The 18,390-nt window shown below is 48.5% G+C and overlaps 1 protein-coding gene across 2 annotated transcripts; it reads right to left on the bottom strand.

The window, feature by feature from the left end:
* Positions 1–9,598: 9,598 nt before the first annotated feature.
* HTR1B (5-hydroxytryptamine receptor 1B) lies at positions 9,599–13,319 on the bottom strand. 2 transcript variants are annotated; one of them, XM_082481099.1, is made up of 2 exons: positions 12,035–13,319; positions 9,599–9,714 (listed from the first exon to the last, which is right to left on the bottom strand). In XM_082481099.1, the coding sequence occupies exon 1, from the start codon at positions 13,235–13,237 to the stop codon at positions 12,098–12,100; it is 1,140 nt and encodes a 379-aa protein (XP_082337225.1). In that variant the 5' UTR covers positions 13,238–13,319; the 3' UTR covers positions 9,599–9,714; positions 12,035–12,097. The 2 variants fall into 2 exon arrangements, with proteins under 2 accessions (XP_082337225.1, XP_082337224.1); XM_082481098.1 differs by lacking the exon at positions 9,599–9,714 and adding an exon at positions 9,765–10,932.
* Positions 13,320–18,390: the final 5,071 nt, after the last annotated feature.

Genomic DNA, 18,390 nt, shown 5'->3' with positions numbered 1-18,390 from the left:
CACTGAATTTCAGCTTTTCAAGAAAAAATGAAATTCACGAATTCATCTTATATGCAGTGAGAATGGGAAAACAAGATGTTAAGCTGCTCGCAGAGGTCAGGCAATAAAAATGTATTTATCTATCTATTGTTTTGTTTTGATAAAAACATCATTAAATAAGTGTCCAGACACTCAAAGACACAGCTGGTACTAAACATCAGCTGTCCTTCAGACAGGCACCCTTCCCTGCCTCTGCTGGATGCTGAATATATGAAGGAAAAAGCATTTTTCTCTCCCTTCCTTATTCCCAGGCTGCTTGCCAAGTCCTTTCCCAAATCTCCGTGCCTCTTTCTCGGGAAACTGGAGTTGGTCTTACCTCTTCCCCAGCAGCAGCAGCAGGAGCCATCTCAGGCACCACTGCTGACCCGAGATGAGCCACCATGGCAGGGGGCAGGAGAGCAACCTTCTCAGTCCCACTCCTGCCCCCGCCAGTGTTTCATAGGACCTTCTCAGCCTTGTGTGGGGCTGCCTGGCTCTGTGGGCCAGATCCTGAACTCCAGCGGTGCTGCTCAGCGAAGTGAGCTGGCTGGCCGAGCAGTCGCATCATCCCCTCTGTGGTGCGTAACGTATAGCGCAAGCACAGCTGATTGACATGCATGACTGGGTTTACTCCTGGAAGTCCACGGCTTTCTGGGCCAGAAAGCCGACTGATTTACAGCTGTAATATCACTGTCTGCTGGCAGTCGGGGGTCTCAAATCATTCCCAAATAGTGACTCTTGCTCACTAGTGGAGCACGTGCTCCCTCAGCCAAAGGGAGTGGCATCGCCTCCACTGCCTTCAGCAGCCTTTTATGCATTACATGAAAGCAAAATTGCAGTAATCTCAGATATTGAATGAAATCAATACTTGCCAACATGAACTGCAAAACGGTACTGAAAAACTGTACTTCTTTACTAATCTAGTGGATCAGAGAATGTGAAGTCTTGAGTTAACTGAGTCTTTTAGCCCTGAAAGTTTTCTTTGGAACCTAGAAAGCGCTCGATGTTGATAAATGCAGGACCCGCAGATAAAGAGCTACTGCCACATTCAGGCAATCTTTTACAGAAGATATCCTTTTCCTTGCCAGTATCGACAGTCCTTTTTGATATTCTTTTCTCATAATTTTCAGTTTCATAAGTCATTTTTTTAGGAATACATAAGACATTTGGAATGGGAAGGGCACAAAGCTTGGGTTTGAAAAAGGCAGGTTTGAAAACTTCAACATTTCAAATAATCGAAAAGAATATTTAGGATTACCTGTAAAACATTAAAAATCTCCATTTTTTTCTTATAAAACTAATCTGCATCCATGCAAACCCCAGTGTTGCTCCTGTGCCTAGGAACACCTGCTTCATTAAATGCAATGGGAAACACTGCGTCGTTTTTTCTACTGTCTTTTTAAACGATGGGGCTGAATTCTTATCCTTTCAGCATTATTGTCTCTAGCCAATTCAAGGATTTAATCCACATACATTACTCAGGCAAAAATCCCATATGCAAAGGAAGTTGAAAGAACGTGAAGAACCTCCTTCTATTAAATGAACTATTAACCATGCAGCTTGGAAAAAGCCTGGTGGAATCCCTTTAGGATCTTACCCCAAGACTGATTAAAGGAACTCAATTATTTCTGCTGACAAAACTCTCAGAATATTTTGTGTACTGCAACTGAAGTGTGACTGCAACCTGTCATTCAGGCAGAAATCAATTCACTGTTCCTATAGCAAAATATAAAACTCCCCATACTACTAACTCTTATTTAATTGAAATAAATACTGCAGTTTAAAAGACTAGTTGGGCAAGAGTATCCTACAGGGTGTTGACATCCAGCTGTTTTCTGTGGGAGCTGAGTTGTAGCAGCTCCGATTTATGAACTAGTGAGAAAGTCTGTGATTTAATTAAAGACAGAAGAGATAAAATCCTTCCTTCATAAATGAAAGCTAATGCCCTTTAATTGTGTAGAGATGAGGAAGAATGCAGAGAAGTGTGTGTGAGCCTTCTTTCCTTACAATACCCGTGAGTCCTCAGTTCTGGGAAATTGCAGGATGATTATTTTTTTCCAATATTCCATTCTTCTGTATTCGTAGAGACACATTTAATAACCCAGAGCATCAGGAACTGGGCCCTGGATTTTCAAAGCAGTCTATCAGCTCCAGAAACTTCATTCCTTGGACGCCCACTCTGAAAGGCCTAAGGTGATGCTTCCTCCGAATGTGACTTTTATTGTTCCATTCAGTGTTCATTTTTAGCCGCAACATAACATCTAATAGAGGAGTGATGCCCGGGAAACTGGCAGAACAGCCAAGGATCTTAATTCCTCTCCACCTAATGCAGAGGCAGGGCAGGCTGGGCTGAGGAATCAGCATCCCTCAGTACAACTAGAGACAAGAAAAGGGTCAGGAATGCTTCCCCGAGATTTGCAGCCACAGTGCAATCAGACTGAGCAGAACTGCAGTTAGAAACGTGTTGTTTCCTATAATAACGGTTGTAACTCTAAATGTGCCTGCTTTCTCCTGATTTGCTGCCGAGTTGTCTTTGCATGGTACAAAGAGGAGAGGAAGCCTCAAGTATCATCTCAGCTATCCTGGTAGCTAAAGTGCAGGGTTGCTTGTGTCCAAAAGAGGCTTTAGACACACCCTGATGATGCTTTTTGTTTTCCTGAATGTTTTCTAATTCTTCTCTATAATTTCTGAAGCGGGTTTGACTTTCTCATAGTTTACAGGATACAGGACAAAGGAATTTACAAGGTGAAACAACACTGTCTTCTGCCTTGTTTTCTATATGCAATCTTTTATCTGCTCTTTTGACTGCAGTTGTTTTCACAGAGCAGTGTCCCCAGTGTGTCTAAAAGATGTATTTTTGTGATTTTATTGTGCATTCATAGGCAGGATGATTTTTTCCCATGTTACATTATTTTGCCCTTCTCAGCATCACTCATCTTTGCTTACTGATTTTGCAGCCTCTCTAGTGAAAATGTTGAATAGTGGGTGTCTCAAATACGTCTGTGGGACTTGGCTGTTGCCCAAGAAGAGGACAATGTCTCTCCCCAGGGTTCCTGTGAGGCCCCAAATCACAAACTTTAGAGATCACCTCTTACTCTTATTTAAAAACAAGGAAGTCATTTATGTCTCTTGATTTAGTTGTATGTAAATATACTGCTCAGAAGTATATTTAAGTGTGTGAATACATTGCCCGGGCACCAATACTTGTCCGCTGCCTTACTGGTAATCTCAGAAGGAACTAATGGTAGCTCCTGCTAAAATCTTAGTCAAAGCACAAGTACATAAATGAAAGAGACTGATTAACTTATAGTGATGACTCCTTCAATCATCTTTTCCATTAGTGTGGAATTCATTAAAATGCAGAAAGCCTGCACAAAGGCACTTCAGAGATAGCTGCCTGATATGTAAGATCTAAACTTGGGATGTGCACGATCTAGCTCTGACCTGACACACAAAGACAATTATTCTTCAAGGTCTCAAAACAGAAAATCTCTCTGACACACTCGTTTGCGAGCTGTTGAACATTGCTTAGTGGTCATCTAAATAATCATGCTTTGCCTATGGTGTCTATACATTCATTCGCCATGAAGACTTGGTAACAGATGTTTTTTATGCTCTTGTTATATACTGGTAGGTAGTTTCTGACATTCTAATTAGTTCAACCTGTATTAGACATTTAGTCTTCTGATACCTGGAACAGTGGCTGCCAGCTATTCCCCTTCTCATTTTTTTCCTGAAAGAAGCAAAATGTTAGGTTACATGTCAAAAAGCTCATCTGCACGCCTACAAATGAGCACAGAGACAATGGCAGGTGGGGGAAGCCAAATAATACCCTCCCTCAGCTCCTCCCAGACCCATCACAGAGGGGCCAAAGGGCCATCAAAGGCCCATCTCCACAAGCCCAGGAAAGCACAGGGACACAAGAGCAGGTGGTCCTAAAGGACATAAATTAAGGACTCCGAGGAAGGTGCACACTGTCTGGGTCCTTCCCAGAGCTGCCCCAGAGGAGCCTCACTCCCTGCGTCCGGGCATGAAACCCATCACAATGAGTCAACAGGAGCACCTTTCCAACTGGGGGAGATTACTACCTAGGGGTATGGGACACATTATGAGACGCAAGGGAAGAACATTTGGGGATAGCACAAGACTTACAGTGGGATGTTTAGCAGAGGAACCAAAGGTGGGGAAAGGGAAGGTTCAAGGTCATTTAGGGAGGAACAAGTGTCGGAGCAAATGACATGATGGAGCGATAAAGGGATAAAAGGGGCTGGCCCTGTGTAAACAGGGGCTGGTTGGCATGGTTGCCTGGCCATACCCGGTACCTGATCAGTGCAGTCCATCATGTCTTCTTATTAAATGCTGTTTCTAACTCTTTTCCTGAGTAAGGGTCTCTATTTTGTGTGCATGTGTGAGGCTGGAGGTCTAAGAGCCAGTAACTGCAGTGGGATCGTGGGTGGGAGGGGCTGTATCTGTAGATCAAGCCAGAGTAGCTGGAGAGCAGGGGAAGAGCCCTGGGAGCCACCATGTGTGTGTGTGTGTGGCTGTAAGCGTGTGACCACAGGAGGAGCTGGCTAACAGAGGGACAGGGAGAGTCCCAGCCACCTGCCAGAGAGCTCTGTGAGTGTGTGTGTGCGTGTGTGTGTGTGTGTGTGTGTGTACGTGCCTAGGAGCGAGGCATCATGGAAGAGCAGGAATCCAGGGCGAGCTGCTGGATGGACTGGGTACCCAAGGCATTGTGGCATCCTTAATGGGTGTATGTGCATGCATGTGTGCGTGAGTTTGTGTGTTGTGCGTGCGATGTGTGTGTGTCTGTACCAGCAGCTGGAGTGGGTCTACAGCAGTGGTGGCTCATATGTCCAGGCGCCAGCAACTGTGGACACTGGGATCCGGCGTCTGAGCCCACCTGCTGGAGGGATCCACCTCGTACATATACGTGTATGTATAGATATATATTCTTACTAGTGGACCTCTATCCTGATTAGCCAGAGGGGCGAGTACGATGAGGCCATTGGTGCGGTTTGTGCCGGTGTGAGCACTGAGTGTGTCTGTCTGTGTCGATCTGTGTGGCTGCCAATGCGTATACACGTGTTGCACATGTGTATGAGTGTACCCGGGAATACATACCCGTTGGACCAGGGACATGGAGCTGTGCAGCCTCCCCTCTACCAGGCTACTGGATTCGCTTCCCCTAATGCAGTCATCCCAGTAGCCAGATCCGTGGCCACATGGCTATATTGCATTGGAGCTGCCCTAAGCCAGGGCCACCCAACCCCAGGGCAGAGTTAGCCCACGGGTCCCTTGGGCATGCAGGTTCCTTCATCACCTCTTACTTATGAACTACTCCCGAAGCTCTCCCTGCCCTTCGCTCCTCAACAGATCCTTTGAATCTTTCCGGACTCAACTAAATGCAGATTTTTGGTAGGTCCCGTGTGGGTCAGAGAGACCCATCCCCGCACAAGCTCGGCACTGATGCTTTCCTTCTGCTGCCCAAACACCTCGCTGCTTTGTACGTCTGCGCCAGTTTATGGTCTGGCTTATGTCATATCTGTATCCTTCAATTCTACAGCATATTTTTCTAGGAACAGAGTTCAGGGAAGGACAGCCTTTTCCTGTAAATAAGAAACAGGAACCTTGCTTGCTTTTGCACTAATTCTCTTAAACGTACTGATCCTAATATTCCTTTCGAAAACAATGTTTCTCATCGTTTCAGGGACTGGGTTTTAGAGGGCTGGGTCCAAATGAGATTCACATTTTAAAGACCGTGCAGGTAGAAAACGGCACAAAGTAACTGACATTTCAAATCTACAGGAAAAAGAGTGAATGAGCTTGGGAAGTATATGCCTTAATATAACAGCAGGTATGAATGTATTAATAAATGTTAATTTGAACATATCTGGGAGTGTCAAGATTTTTAGAAAGGATATGATGAAACTAGCATTAGGATAGGAGGACACCTGAGGTATCTGGATGGAAGGAAACATCTAATTTAATTTCCCCTTCTCTGAATTCTGGAAATGTATTTGTTATTTTTCCCCATTCTACCCTAAAGACGTTCCTGAAATCTAATGTAAGCTCATTAATGCCTAAATTTTCCAGATCTTGTTTTTTTTTTTCCTGATGTTCTACTTTTTGCCTCGGTTTCGTATGAGGAAAGAAATGCTGAAAAGGGGTTACTTTACATAATCATCCCCTGCTCCTGTCCTTCCTATTTTTCTACAACCATTCAGCCTAAAAGACAGAACATATGATTACTCTGTGAAAGCCCTGCGGCCATGAACTCTGTCTGGTTTATAGCCTTCAAAGCATTATTTGTATAAAGACAATAAAAAAGTCTTGTTCCTTTATAAGAAGGACTGCAAGGAGTTTGATCTCTGAGAACAGCAAAGATTTTCTTTTTCCAGCTCTTGAAAATGACTCAGTAAGAGATTTTGATCTCTATATTGTAAATTTGATATCCTGTGGATCTCCTCACCTCACCTATTGAGTTGCCTGTTATATTACATCTTTGCAGCTTAATACGTGATTGATTAAAAAGCTTCATTTTCTGCTTGGTTTTCTTTCTATATGATCATTCTGGGCTTAAATATTTCACACTCATTATTAGTATTATCAGCCAGACTCACTGCTGCAGGAGAGTTCACTTAAACGGTGTGTTTTGGTTTAGGTACTAATTGCCAGAATATGTAAAAAACCTCTTTTTTTTATCAAAGTAACAGGAACCACAAACCTTTCTGTCCTGATGTAGACAGGTTATTAAGCATATATCTCAAATATGGATGGTTCCCCTGATAATAAAAAGGTTCCTAACACATGAAAAGAAGTTAGTGTCTACTTTATTGAATAAATGCACACATGTAATTTTCCTGCATCTCTCTGGGTACGGTTCTTCTCTCTGAAACTGCTCACCTGTCTGTTTGGGGTCCTGAGACCCGTGAGTAGTAACACTGGGGTTTTTTTCTCCTTATACCCAGGTCAGGGTTTAAAGATTTTGGATGACTTCCTTGTCCTCTTTCTTTGCTACAGGTTCTCTTTGGTGGAGAAACAAAAGGGTTTCCCTGCTTCAGTATCTGCTACGCTTTCCATTTGAATGGGATTTCACCATTTGAATACAGAACTGCCCTCAGCCCTATTTGCTGTCATAAATGACAATTCTTGTTCTCCAATGTTATTACTGCTTGTTTTTTCACTTTATTCCCTGAAAGAATAGCTTTACACTGACACAGATTTTTAGGTAAATGTACTAATTTCTGACAATGCCCTGTCCTTTCTGACCAAGGGAGCATGGGAGCAGCAACTGTGAGCCAGAAAGTCATGGGACCGCCCTCCTAATGGAAGGCGGATCGTTTTTTCACAGGTAGGGGTGGAGAGGAGTGTGACAATCGGCTGCTCCAAATGGCTCTGCTGGAGGCCGAAGGCCAGGCCAGTTTCCACAAACTGCTGTGGCAGTAAATATGGTATAAATGTCCAGAGAATTAGTTGAACTCCCTTTTGTCCCATGGAGCCTTGGCACATTAGTCAAAGCATTTTCTTTTTCTTATGTACACAGAAGAGGTAGAACTTCGTAGGCCGCTACATGGCTGCATGAAGGTTCATTGCAAGGGACTCAATTTCTATATGCTGGATACGTTTTATAAATTGGAAGAGTGAGAAATACCTCTTAAGAAAAATTGAGGCATACTAGGAAAATACTGCAGCTATAGGGCTGCAAACAGCTGCTCCCACAAGTGCAGCTACTCCTCACAGCACTTGCAGACAGCAACACCATCACGCACGTACCCCATACCACGAAACACGGGCAGCGGGAAGTTCACAAATGCGTGATCAACTTCAAACCTTAACACCCAGCAGAGACTCGTCTCAACAACATCATTTGACAATGTTTGAACCCCATGCAACAAATAAATAGATAAGAGGAAGGCATGCTGCTTCTGTAACAAAAGACTGAACCAGCATGGGCTTACGCACCTTTGGAGTTTACCTGTAGGGTCACGAAGAGGTTCCTGTGCCAAAATAATGCCAAAAGGCAGGGTCCCCTGAGCCCATGCCACAGGAGTACAGACATGGGGTGGACAGAAAGGTCAGTCTCTCCTACCAAAAATTTCAGACGCTCCATCCTTCCAGAGGCAGAGCGCAAGTGACCAGGCACAGCAAGGGAGCAGAGAGGCAGGAGGACAACATCCTCAGACCTCTCCAGAGAAAGGCAACACTTTACCGCCACATCCCTGAACCCTAACATCTTTTAAAACCTGGGTTCAGCCAGGACACGCTCCACCAGTCACAACGAAGCGAATAGCTCACGTGGGCCACCCTTCCTGCCCTAAAACACGCCACGTGAATCTTGGAACGTGTTTTACATATTTCTATTCCCCAGCACTGAGTGAAGTTTGCCCTACATTTCTTCTCTTTCACTGCGAACAGATGCGTGTCCTCGCTCTATCTCCCTGCGGGAAAGGTTTGCTGAACTAGATGAGGCCTTAAACTCGCAGGTATCGTCAGCAGGACTCCGGTTAGCTGCTTCTCCTCTGGCCCCAAGTCACTCAGCGCAGCTTTCGCATCGGCTGGCTGCCCAACAGCCAGCGCGGCTCTCCGAAATGTTTGTTTGTGCAGAAAGTTCAGAGCCTCGGCATAGACTTGGAAGGATAATTTCTTGATGAATTAGCTTTACCGCTTCTCAGCGAAATCCTCACATCACAACAGGGAGCCGGGAGTACTTGCTGCCAGTTGCTGCTGATGAAGGTATACTCCAGCAGTGTGAGGAGCGGTGAAGTCCAACTCCTGAACCTCGTGCCTTCCAAGTCACGCAACTTTGTAAAACTGATAGAAGACTGAGCTCTCCGTGGAAATGCTGAAAATACTCATTTTATCATCCCATGTCCCATTCTGAGACATATAAGAAGCCTAGTGATTTCACTGAGAATTTGGGGTAAACAAAGTTCATTCTACAAGACTGGAAAACGACAAATGAGAATAGATTAAGCATTGTTTGATGCCATCTTCCTTGCTTTTTTCACCCTAAGCATGCAAAAAAACCCCACAACCTAGAAGGAGTAAAAGTACTTCAATCAAATAAGAGTGTTTTAGAAAATTCCTCTAATGACACTTCTCTTTAATAATTTCAGAGGGTACCTTCTAAAAGCATGCTATAACAGTTCTCTTTTCCAGAGGTATGCATTATTTCATGGTAAGTCTTCCGGATTTCTTCAAATTACTGAAAATGTTTATTTTCTGTTACTTTAATTTGTATCTTGCAGACTTCTTTCCTGCCCATGACCACATCTTCCTCTTTACAGTTAATGGAATTTTCAGAGGCACAGAGGGTCAGGTTCTTTCTTTACTATTCAATTAAGTAAATAAATCCTTATTACTTGAATGACTCTCTGAAGAATAACAGGTAGATAAATCATGCAAGATTTTTCCAGTCTTTATAACAGACCCCATCTAGAATACATACATACAGTTTGAAAATAACATTGATTACAGTATCCACCAAGTGCTAAAATAAGTTTTGTTTGCTTTTAATGAAGAAAAATATTTGTAAAAAAAAAAAATTAAAAATTTAAGCTGGGATTATACGAATATAGTAAGCACTGGTTAGACTGAAAGCAAAGCTCTGTTAAAAATCTGACCACTGATCGAAGCTTGCAGTTTCAGCCTTCATCAATTGCTTTCTTGAGTGACTCATCAAATCAGCATTACCTAAAAAGTCAATATTGAGAAACCAGGTAAACCAATAAATACTCCTTTCAGTCACACAATTGCTACCAAACACTCTTGAGAACACAGTAAAGCGTTTTATTGTTTATGCTCATTTTCATTTACACATAGGAGGAACAATCAATGCAGTTCTATCACAGCAGGTAGACCATATCCTGAAACTCTAACTTTGACTGCTGAATACATTTAGACCTGTCTTGAGGTCTGATCAGAAAAAAAAAAAAATTAAAAAAAATGGGAGGGGGGAAGTAGGGAGGAGAGTAATTTTACTAACATCAGTTAATTCATGATTCATGGGTATTTATTTTGCAGGTGATATAGCTCTTCTGAAAGAGCAAACTGCTTCACTTCTTTACAAAATACACTCAATAATGTAATTACTTCAAGAATTCTAAATTTCGCAGTGGTTCATGCGGTAAGGGTGTGCAACCGACACAAAATGGAAAACATGGTTACAACATCAAACTGCTACTTCTATTCCCAGCTGGTTTATGGAAAAGGTTATTGGACTTCTTGTTTCCTGCTCTCGAGTTATGGAGTAGAAGCAAGAAGTGTTTACTTTATAAAGGCAACTATGAGGACAGACTATAGATATGCAGTGCAGCTGAACAGGTCTACAACTCTTGTTTCTACAGCATTTGCTATTGTTTTGAAATACAAACATAACTTTTGCACACTGTCACTTCCCACACATGTTCAGCTGAAGGAGTCATTTACAGAATTTACTGCCATGCTCCTATTTTGAAGGCTGCGTTTTTTTCTCCTCTTGGCCTCGTAAGTGAAGGGAGCAACTCTTTCCACTGAAAGAAAGAAATTACAGGTGTGCAGAAGTACAACTATGCTACCAACACAGACAGAGACAACTGTGCTTTTGTGCACACCCCTACAACCAGAGGAGAAGAAATTAAGAAGTTAAGCCTGCAAAATAAATGGAGTTTACTCTCAAAACTTTTTCTTCAGTCCAGATGAATTATAGACCTTGATTCGAGGCTGCCCTCTTTTTTTTTTTTTTTGGTTTTTTTTTTTTTGCAACTGATCTGCGTGACTATTGGAACAGCATCTCTGCCAGAGTCATTACACTGAAATGCAGAGCTGAGCAGTTTGGTGGCAGTATGTATTGACGTTTTTGCAGCATCATGAGTCTGGCAACTGGGCTTGGGGAAGTTTCAAGCAGTGGGTCTTTACAATAGCAACTTGATTCTGCAGACAAAAAGCAAAAGATTGGCAGAATTATTAAAAGTATCACAATAAAGGCAAGTACGTATTCTGCAGAACGTGGCGCTGAGTTTAGCTGTGAGCTGGCAGCCCACTTTTGTCAGAGGCGCAGAAAGGCACAGCTTTCCCGCGTGTGAAGAGAAACATAAAGGTGCGGAGCCTTTTCACGCTGGCTGAAAGGCAGCTTTCCTCGCAGGATGCCCGCTCCCAGCGGGAGCGGCCGGAGCGGTAAGGAGGCCAGAAAGTAGGCTGAACTTTACAAGCAGCCTTCGTCTAGGGGCTGTCCTACCTTCCCTTCCTTGCCAAGAAAGGGGAAGAAAAAAAAAACAAAAAAAAAAAACACAAACCAAAACACGCAAAAACCCGACCAAAACCCCAACCCGACGCTGGCACCGGGGGTTGCATTCCCGGCTGCCTGGCGATGCCTCCGGCTGCCGGCGGGGGACGGGAGACGGCACCGGGGAACGCCGCCACCGCGGCGGGGGATGGGGGGGGGGGGGCGGGGGGGACGGGGACACGGGGGAACGGGGGGGGGGGCTGCCCCTGCCCGCCGCTCCCCGGGGAGCTCGGCAGCCGGCTCGGAAAGCAAAGGTGCCGTTTAGCACTAATTGGTCTAAACACGGGCATTAACATACGAAATGGCGGCAGATGGGTTTAATAGGTGGAATTAAGCGCAGATTGCTGTGAGTCACTCCCTGCGAGCTGAGCTGAGCTGGGGGGGGGGGGGGGCGGAGGGGACGACGACGACGACACACACACAGTGAAATGTCAGGAGCGTGCAGCATCGCCGCCACTTGCAAAAGGGGCTGAGCATCAGCCAGAGGGGCTGAACACCAGCCAGGGGAGTGCTGTGCGGTGCCGTCCCGGCTCGGTTCGCACGGAGCTTTGCGCGGCGCTCCCGCCTGCCTCCCCCGGGGCTCGCCCCCACCCCTCCGGGCGGGCTAGAAAGCGGCCGGTCCTGCCCGAGACGGGGTGGAAAAGCTGTTTGTGGGGTCGTCCCTCCTTCCCCCCATTCCCGATATTCCCCACATACCACCCCCAAGGCCTTCCCGCCCCGAGCATCGCCGCGGCGGGGGCGCGCACCTACCTGTGGCGTCGGGCACGGGCGTGCAAGGGGGCAGCCCCGGCGAACACATCGCATTCAAAATGTTCAGCTTGTGCATCGGAAACGTATGAGTTTGTGGAAAGCTTGCTTGAAGTCTTCGTTAGACATAGTATAGATGATGGGGTTGATGAGGGAGTTGAGATATCCAAGCCACGTGAAAAAGTCAAAGATGGCCATGTGGAACCAGCAAGCGTCCTTGCAAATAGGCAACACCAGGCTGATGATGAAAAAGGGCAGCCAACAGACGATGAAGGCTCCTAAAATAATCCCTAAAGTCTTTGTAGCTTTCCGCTCTCTAGCGGCCGTGAGCTTCTTTTTCTCCAGCAGGGCATCCGAGACCTTCACCTTCACCTGGTTCATGTACACGGGGGAGCCCGTTTCGCTGGATCCCTCGGGGGCCTTGGAGTTTATGGACGTGACGGAGGAGGACGACCCCGGGGAGTCTGTGATTAACTGAGCCCGCGTTAGTCTTTTACCTGCTTTCTTTGGCGTCTGCTTCAAAATCCGCGATCTGGCTTCCACGTAGATCCTCCCGTAGAGGGCTATCAGCAGCAGAGTGGGGAAGTAGAAGGCTCCCACCGTGGAGTACACGGTGTAGAGGACGTGGTCCGTGTTCACCACACAGTGAGAGACTTCTTCGGCCTTCGCCTGCCGCCAAAACAAAGGGGGCATGGAGATGCAGATGGAGAAGACCCACACCAAGGCGATCATGCCCGCTGCCCGCTTGGGAGTCCGTTTCGTGGAGTACTCGACGGCGTCGGTGATCGCCCAGTAGCGGTCCAGGGCGATGACACAGAGGTGCAGGATGGACGCCGTGCAACAGGTGATGTCCGAGGACAGCCAGATATCGCAGACGATCTGGCCCAGCGTCCACTTGCCGGTCACAGTGTACATGGTGCTGATGGGCATGACGAGGATGGAGACGAGGAGGTCGGTGACGGCCAGCGAGGCGATGAGATAGTTGGCCGGCGTGTGGAGTTTCCTCGTCTGGTAGACCGTGGCGATGACAAAGGCGTTGGAGAGCACCGTGGCCAGGGTGACGAGCGCCAGGACGACGGCGAGCACGATCTTCCCGGAGAGGGGGGTGGCATCTTGGTAGGTCCCTTCCTCGGCGCTGCAGTTTCGGCCGTGGTAAGAGTCGTTGGCGGGGAGCAGCGGCGCCTGGCAGGGGCCGGCCGGCTCCATCCCTCCGCGGCCGCCACCCCCGCAGACGGCGGGGCTCGGCGTGGCGGGGCCGCTACCCCGGCAGGACCCCGTCGGCGCCGGGGGAGGGCTGCAGCATCCCCGCGCCGGCACCACCTCCCACCCGCCCGCCCGCCCTTCCGGGAGCACCGAGCGGGGCTCCGCCGAGCCTCACTCCCCGCGGGCGAGGGAGCAGGGCAAACCGGGGGCCAGGCGTGCCCGCTCGCCCCGCCAGCTCATTGCCCCGTCGCCTCCCCGCGGAGCGCGCCGAGCTCCGGGCATGGGGCTCCCGCCCCGGCCGCCCCTAAGCGCAGCCCCGCCGCCCGCGGCTCCGCACCGCGTCTCGACGGGCGCAGCGGCGGCGCCGCATGCCCGCGGGCGGCGGCCTCGCCCCGCGGGGTTCCGGGCGCGACGGCGGGGGCTGCGAGGGCAGCGGAGCCGCCCCGCCGGGCCCTGCCTTCACACGCAGCCCGCCGCAGCAAGTTTGCAGCCGCCGCCGCGGGAGGAGCGGGAGGAGGAGGAAGAGGAGGGTCCGCGGGAGGCAGGGGGGGAGACCACCTCCCATGGCGCCCCGCCGCGGGCCATGCTGTCGGGGCCCGGCCTCGGCCCAGCGCCGGCAGCCGCGGGCAGGGGCCGGTGTGAGGGAGCGGCGAGCAGCCGCCGCCCCTTATATAGCGGGCGGCGCGGCGCGGCTCCGCCGGCACCGAGCAACCGGTGCCGTTCCCGGGCGGGCTGCCCGCCTGCCCGCGGAGGAGGAGCCGCTGCCACCTCCCTCGGCCCTCCCTCCCGCACCCACCCACCCACCCACCCGCCGTCCGACGGGGGGGGGCCCGGCCCCGCGCACCGCCCTACCGCCACCCCCCCGCCGCTGCCCCCGTAGGCGTCTGGAGGAGCCCGGGCTCGCCCCCGACCCGGCCCCACCGCAGCGCGGAGTGGGAGAAGCCCCCACCCCACCACCCCGCCCGCAGCCCGACGGAAGGAGGGTGCCACGGCGCTAGGGGATGCGGGTCCCCCCCTGTCCCTTCGCCTGGCGCCGTCCCCTCTCGCACCGTGCCCGCTGCGCCTCGGGGCTGGGCGATGCCTGGCTCCCCACGGAGCCCGCTGGACGCGCGGGGGTGGCTGCCCCGCCGCCCCGTCCCACGCCGGCGCTGTAAGTGCCGCTCGGTGCCGGAGCTGGGCGTGCGGGGAAGGGCAGGGGCGAGCAGGACACGGTGCGGGGCAGGGAGCGGACAGGCGGCTCGGGTCCCCCCCGCCCGGCCCGGCGGGCAAAGGGCTCCTCTGCACCGGAGCGCGGTGGGTCCCGCTGCTGCGGGGGCTGCACGTCTCACCGGGTCACATCGCCTGCTTTACACTTAAAACTTTTAGCAATCCGGCGCCTCCTGAGCTCAGGCTTTCTATCCCCCCCCCCCCCCTTTTCCCCCTTTCTTTTTTTTTTTTTTCCTTTCTTTCTTTTTTTTTCTTTTTTTTTTTTTTTTTCTTGGCGCGCTTGGAAACGCACATCCGTGATTGAACAGCCCTGACGCGCCCTGCGGGACCTTTCAGTGCTCGGGGGGGGAGGGAGGGAGCAGGAGGTGCACCGGGGGCACACGTTTCTTCGGGTCCCGCGGCTCCTGCCGGTGTTTGTTCTCTGCAACCGCAGGAAAGTTTTGCGCACAGAGGGAGGTGCGAGCTCGCTTTTTGCTGGGTCAGGTTAATTCCAAGCTCAGTGAAATGTCTGTGCTCCAGCCCTCGAGTAAATCTCCCACAGATGCCACGACAAACCCAGTAAAGAGGACGCAAAGGTTTAAGTCTGCAGGCATGTTTGTGCACACCTGCACATGCTGCTACCTGCTTAAGCTCCCTGGGAACTCTCCGCGCTCCTCTCTCGGTTGTCTTCTCCCAGCTGGTTACCTTTGTTGCAAGAAGGCAAACTGTTCCGCTGGGCTCATGTCCTTCCTGGGCCATGCTCAGCACCGCTCAGGGACAAGCACTGCGTTGTTCTGTCTGGGACATCGAGTTTATGGGCTGGGTGAGAAACCTCCGCACCCCGTTGGTCACTCTTGAGCAAGAGGGACTGGCACATGTGAGAGGATCCAGATCAAGGAAACCCAGCAAGAGGAGGCTGGAGAGGATCCATGGTGGCCCAAAGGGGTGAGGAAACTTTAGGAAGAGAAGCGTTGAACTGAGGGAGAGCCAGGGCTGCAGAGCAGTCTGGGAATGCCAGAGCCCCACAGGGACAATCCTTTCCCTCCCTGTTTCAGTCCTGGGCAAGGTGCCCTGATCTTGAGATGCGCAAAGCACCCACAGGTCCCCTGAGACCAAAAAAGCAGTGACGATGCTTGAGATTTTGTAAAATCATTCCCAGATCTGCTCTTTAGTTAGGCTCTCTCAAGAAGCGAGGTAGGGAGAGGATTGCCATGGATAAATCAAAGTGTGGTAGTCAACGTTTGCCTACATTCACCAAACTGATAGGAAGACAAAATGTCAATAAGCATTTCTGTTTTCCCAAAAGGGCCTGGGATAGGGTTTGGTCTGTTTCCATGTTTTTATTTTGTGGTTCCTCCTTGCGCTCAGTGGAGCCTGGTAATTGGTTGGAACCTCTAGGCTTTACTGCATTAAAAATCATAGTATAGAGCTATCTATATAATTCCGGTCTCTTTGGTGGGCAGAGATTTTATAATCCTGGTTTCTAATACAGTGTGCTACTGCTTCCACTTCTGCTCGACATTTCTGGCTTAATTTAGTTGTCCTTAAGTTGGCAGCTGCCCTCGAGCCTCTGTAGCTCAACATTCTTCCCAAATAGGTCTACATATCTGAGACTGATTTAAATTTAAAACACCAATAATAACAAGAGGAAAATCTAGTCCTTCATTCAGTTTTGGAACAGCTTTCCTCTTGTGGAAAGACTCTTTTGATAAAATTATAGAGCCTCCAAGGGTAATGTTCTACCTCTAGCCACTGCCATCAGCTGTGTCATGTAATGCAAACAAGTACTGTGTGAATGGGCGATGAGTTCTGGCCACCCTATAATGTCACTGTTTACCCTCATTATAAAATGTTTGTGTTCTGTGCACAGCTTTTGCTGTTGCCCTTCTCCATTAATTCTGGGTTATTATTCATCAGTAATCATCATTCATTGCTTCCCTCTTTGTCTTGGCAAGAAGATGCTTTTCTCCTCCGTTGTTTGTTTTCTTCTGTTGTGCTCACTTGTTTCCCACTCAGTTATGCAGTACTGCTGCCAGTGGTCAGGAAAATATTCACCCAGGGCATGCCAGGTCTAGCAGTGCCGACTTCGCTTGACTTCCCACAAGGATCACCTGGTCCTCCTGGGCAGGTTCAGCAAGCATTCCCCACGCTTCTCTCTGGGGCTCTAGTCTTGGGTTAGGAATAGCTGCAGCAAGAAGGTAAAGCCAGTTTCCTATTAGGGCTCCGTGTCATGGACCTGGTGCTGTACATCACTGCTGGTGGGGCATGCAGAGCACGTGCCCCCATCCGGGCACTGGAACTGCTGCTTTCTTTCGGCTGTGCGTGCTGGTTCCCAGGATTTGTGTCAGAGCAAGAGGTGCTCAGGTTTTAAAAAATTACTTTTCCTCTCTGCCCAGCCAGGCTGCTCACAGCCCTGTGCCACGGCTGGGCTCCCACAGGCCAAGGCTTGAGGAAAGCAGGAACCAGGTTCCACCTAGATCATCAATAAGTACTGGAGTCTTGCAGTGCCAGTCATATTGTGAATCATATGTATTATCACCTGAATGATCATATCTCACTGCTGTTCTGCCACCCTGAAGCTTGCATTTCATTGTTTACCTTCCCCTCTCCTAACTGGATCTGAAAAGATGCTTATGGGAAGAGATCCTATTTCCTGAAGCTTTTTGCTCCTGTGCAGAAGCAAGCATAAAATTAATTTCTTTCTGCGGGCATAAGACTGTTAATACTTCTTATATCCAGATTTTGATGTACTAAAATAACCAAATATAGAAACTGCAACAAAACCTGAGCCTATTACTGATTTATTGCATCACTAACTGCCCATGTATGGCATAAATGTCATCAATGACTTATAAATAAATTAGAGAGAGAAGACAGACACGTAGAAAAAAAACTAAGTGCGAGAAAGGAAAAGTCCTCACCCTACAGTCAGATCTGTCCTGGCCACAGGTAATGTTGTGTGGGTTTTGGCTTTTGGATCTTTTAAGTGTATTTGAACACAGTGCTCAGTGCGTAATATAAACTTCACCTCTGCCCTTGACTCGGGTGGCAAGTTGTGTGTGATGCCATTTGTAGCCTCTTGCACTGTGATGAGATTCATCCTCATATTTTAAATAATGAAATTCTGAGTCCTTCTGTTAGCAAAGATAACCTTCACTATGTAAATCAACGCAGTGGTATTTTGTTGAGTTTTCCAACAGACAAATAACGCTAATATATGTGTGAAGTTTCTCAATGTTAACTTTGAAATATAGCTGAGGCCATTTAAATGCCAACACTTTTAAGTCACTAGTCAAAATAAAAACACCCAGCTTGAGTTACTGAAATTTAATTATAAGGAACAGCTGGGCCTGGTTTTGATTTTGACTCTAAGGACCCAGAAAAAGAAACCAGCACATGGACTCAGTAGGCACACATATGCACAGAGTTTCTCGACCCAAAGGAATAAAGCCAGATCGAGTTATCTCCTTATTCTTCATACTGGTCAGGCACAGTTGCCGAAAAATGCACTCAGATACCCTCTGAAGAGTATTCAATTATTCTTTATGTAGGCAACTGAGGTCAAGCAAAAAGAAACTCCAGTCCTCCCTTACACTGTCTCTACCATTTCATCTCCAGACACGGCATCCATCCTGACACATTTCAGTTCATGGAGGCAGCAGTTGAGCTTGGTGACTGTTCCTCATTTGGCTACAAGGGGTTTGCTCTTTAAAGATGTTCCTGGAGATGCTCCACAGGAAACCGCTTCAATCCTGCCCCATCTCCTCTTCTTCCACGCTGCCCATTATTCTCCTGCTTTGTTACAAAGCAGAAGAAATGACTGCTTGTATGAAAAGGGCTGTTGCCTCCTCATTATTGTGGTTTCCATCTGTGGCTGCTGGAGCCTCTAACTCATGCTAAAATCAGTGGAAATGCCTGTTTTGCTGCCAGAGGGTCTGGGCTGAACAATCATCCCTACAGTTCAGGAGACT

This window comes from Vanellus vanellus (genome assembly GCF_965231255.1).
Source record: "Vanellus vanellus genome assembly, chromosome: 3".
NCBI lineage: Eukaryota > Metazoa > Chordata > Aves > Charadriiformes > Charadriidae > Vanellus > Vanellus vanellus.
The sequence above is the reverse complement of the archived record's forward strand: the minus strand, read 5'-3'. Positions and strand labels throughout refer to the sequence as shown.

Coding starts and splice junctions, on each gene's coding strand:
- HTR1B (XM_082481099.1), bottom strand. CDS start 13,237: ATGGAGCCGGCCGGCCCCTGCCAGGCGCCGCTGCTCCCCGCCAACGAC.